The sequence below is a fragment of the Pteronotus mesoamericanus genome, unplaced genomic scaffold (genome assembly GCF_021234165.1).
Source record: "Pteronotus mesoamericanus isolate MK-2021 breed Mesoamerican mustached bat unplaced genomic scaffold, CSHL_Meso_final scaffold_54, whole genome shotgun sequence".
Classification (NCBI taxonomy): domain Eukaryota; kingdom Metazoa; phylum Chordata; class Mammalia; order Chiroptera; family Mormoopidae; genus Pteronotus; species Pteronotus mesoamericanus.
The window spans coordinates 72,791,158-72,796,442 of record NW_026555321.1 but is presented as its reverse complement, the minus strand read 5'-3'; the positions used below and the strand labels follow the sequence as shown (position 1 = coordinate 72,796,442).

The 5,285-nt window shown below is 46.1% G+C and overlaps 1 protein-coding gene across 1 annotated transcript; it reads right to left on the bottom strand.

The window, feature by feature from the left end:
- Positions 1-688: 688 nt before the first annotated feature.
- On the bottom strand, positions 689-3,884 carry RPL7 (ribosomal protein L7). The gene is made up of 7 exons (XM_054595538.1): positions 3,777-3,884; positions 2,931-3,039; positions 2,472-2,638; positions 1,787-1,924; positions 1,553-1,662; positions 1,138-1,347; positions 689-753 (listed from the first exon to the last, which is right to left on the bottom strand). The coding sequence occupies exons 1-6, from the start codon at positions 3,788-3,790 to the stop codon at positions 1,139-1,141; spliced, it is 747 nt and encodes a 248-aa protein (XP_054451513.1). The 5' UTR covers positions 3,791-3,884; the 3' UTR covers positions 689-753; position 1,138.
- Between the last annotated feature and the right edge of the window lie 1,401 nt (positions 3,885-5,285).

The window sequence follows — 5,285 nt, the reverse complement described above, 5'->3', positions numbered from 1 at the left end:
GACAGAGCATATATTTCATATGCACCATACCTTCGACACAATCCTTGAGGACTACAGAAATTGTTAATTATAGGTACACTTCATGTTATACTCTAAACTTTCAGTTCACTAATCAGGTAAGATGATATGCAGAACATACAGGATTATTTATAAAATACCAAAACTCATCATTTAAAGGTTTTGTTAATTTCACTTTAAGTGCACCAAAATAACTTGTATCAGTGGGCACTAATTTTTTTCCTTTATAATATATAAAATTTGTAATGGAAAATGTACCAAAATATGGACAGGAGATACAAAACAAGAAAAGAATGCAAAGAACACCACATTTACATGGTACTTTATAGGCAAGCCAAAGCCTGGAAAAAAAAGAATTTCAGCAATAATTTATTTTTAAATGTAAACTGCTTTAATTAGCTTGCCTACAAGTCATGAGGCACAAATGCCTGTGAACTAGGCAAAAGGCTACCTCAATGGCACAATTCGAAAGTGAAAAATTAAAGTCTCTCTCATACAGAAAGTCTTTCCTAAACCCAAGAAATGTTTTTCACAAGCTACAAACTGAACCTTGGTTTTGGATGCAATGGTTGTTGATTTGGCTTAATTTTTCTCACCTAGCAAGAGGTGCCATAATAGTTAAGGGACAGCAGAAACAGGCTAACAAAAAAGTCACCAAGACAACACCACATTTCATTTTTAAAGCAGTTACTGTTTATTAACTGACCAGATTACAAAAATGACCATGGCAGATACCTGAAGGGGGGGGGGGGGGGGAAGAACAAAAAAAAAAGTGTTAAAGAAACCACCTTAACAGCTAAGAATTAACATAAATTAGAGGTTATAAGGAAGTATCAATTCAGTTTCCATTTTTAAGTAGGGGAAAACAGGCTTTTTCTTCCCTCCACAAATATCCTCAACTATTCAGGAATAACCAAACCAACTGTAATCATGTGAGATGGTTGATTCCCTGCCCCGCCCCACCCCCAACTAAATATACTGAATAGAACTCAACTAAACCTTTTCCAACATTAAATGGAAAAGGTATTTGAGATTATACCGCTTTTACTACAGTTTATGTAGTAAAGCATATAGTACTAATAGTATAGTATTAAGTAAACTTCTCAACAAGTTGCTCACCTTAGTTCATCCTTCTAATAAGCCTGTTGATCTGGTCCTCCCTGTTACCAGCATCTCCACCTTCTACAAAATGGGTGGTCTTTTTCTTCATTCCACCTCGTGGAGAAGATAATTTGAAGGGCCACAGGAAGTTGTTTGCTTCTTTGAAGTGTTTTCCAACAGTATAGATCTCATGAATCAGATCCTCCATGCAGATGATGCCGAATTTACCTGAACATTTTACGGTTATTTAAGATGATTAGAATTGTAATTTTAAAAATATTGTTGTATCTTAAGGTATTCAACAAGCACAATTATAGGATGTAACAGAGTTAAAAAGTAAACCAAGAGTAAAAAGAGAAAAATGCAGGTCCACAAAACACCAGAAAACATCGATTTTTGTCTAATAGCAAACTTTCCGTCAAATAGAACCTACCAAGAGATCGTGCAATCAATGCATTATCTGTCAGGGCGATTCGTTTTTTCTTGATCTTGCCATAACCACGCTTGTAGATCAATTCATTTACTGACTTCAGGTTTGGATAGCTGAAATATGAAAAACAAACATAAATGACCAAAGAATATGGTTATTGCTGTCAAAATGCCTAAAATTCACCTTGCTAACATAGCCAATTTAACAAACAGAAATCCAAGGAAAAGACAAACTTACCCCCATGCAATATATGGTTCCACAATCCTCAGCATGTTAACTGAAGCCTTGTTGAGCTTAACGAAGGTGCCGTTGAAGATCTGGCGAAGGCGAAGAAGCTGCAGCACCTTTCGGACCTTTGGGCTCACACCATTGATACTGTAATGAAAAAAGACCAAACGTTCACTTGGCATTTTCGAAGAATTCTTATTAATAAAGAATAGAAAAGTATTATCATTTTGGACAACAGAAGTCCGACCTAATTAGACAGAAACCCTCTTGTATTACAAAGATGACTGGTGTTTTTCCTTACTTAGTTAAATTTTTCTATCACCTCTCAGCTTGCCTCCTTCTCAAAATAAATTGTCACTGGACACAAACCTATGACATTTAAACTCCCTCTGATGCTTTTACCACTTCCTATTTTTGTACCTATCTTTGTTTTAACACTTATGAGTCTACATTTTAACGCTTTTGAATTTTGAACTTCATCGCAAGGACACTGAACTCAAGTCCAATGCTCAATTGGAGAATAAATAGGGGCTTTGGCCACAGTTCTTCCAATTAAACCATTAGAATATCGTCCCCTGGTTCAAGCTAACCCCAAAATATTTTTATTCAGAACCAAGGCCTCCAGGAGTAATGTTTAGTTTGGGACTGCATAGTTTTCCCTTCAAAACCAGACTGCAGTAAAAAACGAACTTACCCTCTGATCCTGATGACAAATGCCAATTTGGGTTCCGCAGGTACATAGAAGTTGCCAGCTTTTCTTGCCATTCTAGCCATTCGAATCTCAGTTCTGTACATCTGCCTATATTCCTTGTGATAGTACTTAGCTTTTTCATAGATAAGCTTCCTCCTTGCCTTTCGAAGCTGAAAATGAATGATCACTTAGTCATCTGATTTTTAGCTCCCAAACACGATTAGCAATACCGTTTTCTTAGAAGAAAACTAATCTTTCCTTGCAACTTTTTTCTTGCCAGTTTGCACTAACATTCTAAAAAGTAGATGCCACCTTCATTTGAGATGCCACTTCGAGGAGCTAACCAAGCCCACAGGTATAGCAAGTGAAGTAAACAAGTCCTGATAAGATTAACACCCTCCTCCTTTTCAACCCCAAAGCCTCTTCTTAACATGGTTAAGCACCTCAAAGAAGTTTCCTTACCATCTTCTGGGCAAACTTCTTTCTCAGGCGCTTGATCTTCAGCTCTGCGAAATTCCTTCGCTTTTTCTTAAGGGTTTCTGGCACAGCAGGAACCTTCTTCTTCTTCTCTCTGGCATTCACAAACAATGTTAATACTCAAAAAGCTCACAGCACTGCACTACTCCCATTCTGCCCCGACCATACTGTCACTTAACAGAACTGCTGTCACCAGCTCTAATGACTGTACTTTTAACTGCTCTAGCCTGCTATAGCACGAGATGCAGATTTTACGGAATTTCTATGCAAAGTCACCTTTAACAAGGACATTACTTAACCGACAGCCACAAAGACAGCCACGACAATGAGAAACTGCTGTAAGACACTGATCCCCAGACTTTTAGGAGGATTTAAACTTCTCAATAGTAATAACGACAATAATAACAATAACAACCCCAGAAAACAACAAAAAATCCCACTACCATCCTGGTTTAGGCCGCAAGCTCCACATGCTGAAAGCGAAGGCCTAACGGCAGAGACGCCTAGATCAAGTACCAGGCAAGCACGAACTCAATTCAGAGGTTTTGCGCCTCCTTCAGAGAGCCGTGGACTGGACAACCAGCCGACTCCAAACATATTCAGCTCTCATCACACCTCGCCTCGTTCCCAGTAACTAACTTCTAAACCTCCGTCCCATGGCCTCCTGCATCCCATGTTAGCCTCTGGCCACCACCAGTGTCAGAAGACATCATAAACACACAGATAAGTGGGCAAAGATACAGGCTACAGTTGGACCGGGGGATAGCGAGACAAAAGGTCTCCGATCTCGGGGATGGAAGAGGATTCTCTAAGGGATGTAGTACAACTTACTCCGCACCCTCCATGGTTCCAGCCGGAAAAAGAGGAAGTTAGCGCATGCGCACTGTTCACTTAAAGACGGCGCGTGAAGCCCCACGGCTCATAGGTATTCCAGGATAAGCCAGAAAAGAAGTCAGAACTGAGAACTTGAAGACGCAAAATTAAGTAAAACCCTGTTCAGCCTCTTAGGATCAAGTTTAGGATAAAATTTTATGGGGGGGAAAAGCATTTATTGATTAGATTCCTTAATCAACATGAGAGCAAAGAGTGCTGACACCTTGACTACACGGGGTCCTAGTTCTTAGGCAGCGTTAACCCGGTACAGCTCGAAATCCAACTAGTTATATATGAAAATGACACGCTGCATGGATGCGAACTACAAATCCCAGCATGCATCAGTTCTCTAGCCCACCCAGCGGGAGGGCAACGCTTCTCCGGGACTGCAGGCAGCCACCACGGTCGTGATTCCAGCCAAGGAAAATGAAGCTCTTTTGGCTCACGTTGCAACGGGCTAGCTGCGATTTTAAGTCGCTCCCGAGACCCGGCTTTAACTGCCTTTTGGACTGTCAAACCCAGTCAAAGCCTCCGGCAGCCCAGGTTGCCGTGCTGCCGAGGTCCTTTCGTGCCCTAGCCTGAAAGGCTGTCTTCCACAGCGCCTGATTGCAGGCGGAGCCGTCCAGAGTCCCATGCCTAGGGAAAGTGGCGAGACAAGGGACCGCGAGGATCGGACTCCCGGAGGAGAATGGCCGGGGCACTGCCAGCAGCCGGGCCTGGCAGGCGGAGGGCGGGACACCCCACGGCAGGGGGCGTGAGCCGCGAAGGGAGGTGCGATGAGAGCTGGAAGCTGCGGCCACAGCCGTGTGAGAGGGGCTGCCCCGCCGCGTATCGGCGGACGGCTGGCGGGCGGACGGGGGGCTGGGCCGGGGGCGGGGTGCGCCCGGGGGCGGGGAGGGCCGAGCGGAGGGAGGGCAGATGCCGCCGCTGGCTCTTCCCGGTCGCGGGTTATATAGCGCGGAGCGTGGAGCCCGCTCAGAGGCGGCCGGGAGTGCTCTGACTTGTGAGTGGCGCCTCGCTGCGGAGCCGGGTGCCCGAGTGACAGCAGCAGGGAGTGCAGGGCAGGGGGACACGAGACTGCGGGGGCAGCTGCAAGCGGCTGGGCAGCGCTCGCCTGTGCCGAGCGAGTCGCCCCTTCCCGGCGCTCACGCTGCCCCGCACCCCACCTTCCCACCCTCTCGCAACTTGGGTCAAGTTGACAACTCCCGCAGCGGCCAACCGGCCCGTGCCGTCTCTGCTGCGCGCCCCTCTCCAGGGTGAGAAGGAGCAGCCGCGCCGACTCCGGGAACTCTCGTGCGGCGGCAGCTTGGCCATGAGGGCAGCGCGCGCCGCCTAATTCGCGGCTGTCACCGCCGCAGCAGCGGGACCCGCCGGCCAGGAGGGCGCTCCCGGACGGGCAGGCGGCCGCCGGCAGGAGGCGCCGAGCCGGGCAGCCGCCGCAGCGGGCACAGCCCGGGGCCACTGCGC

Bases quoted from the DNA above. Each gene is read 5' to 3' on its own strand.
- RPL7 (XM_054595538.1), bottom strand. The intron at 2,639-2,930 runs GTAAGGAAACTT...ATTCATTTTCAG, and splicing joins AGAAGTTTGCCCAGAAGATG to CTTCGAAAGGCAAGGAGGAA. The intron at 1,348-1,552 runs GTAGGTTCTATT...TAAAATGTTCAG, and splicing joins ATTGATTGCACGATCTCTTG to GTAAATTCGGCATCATCTGC.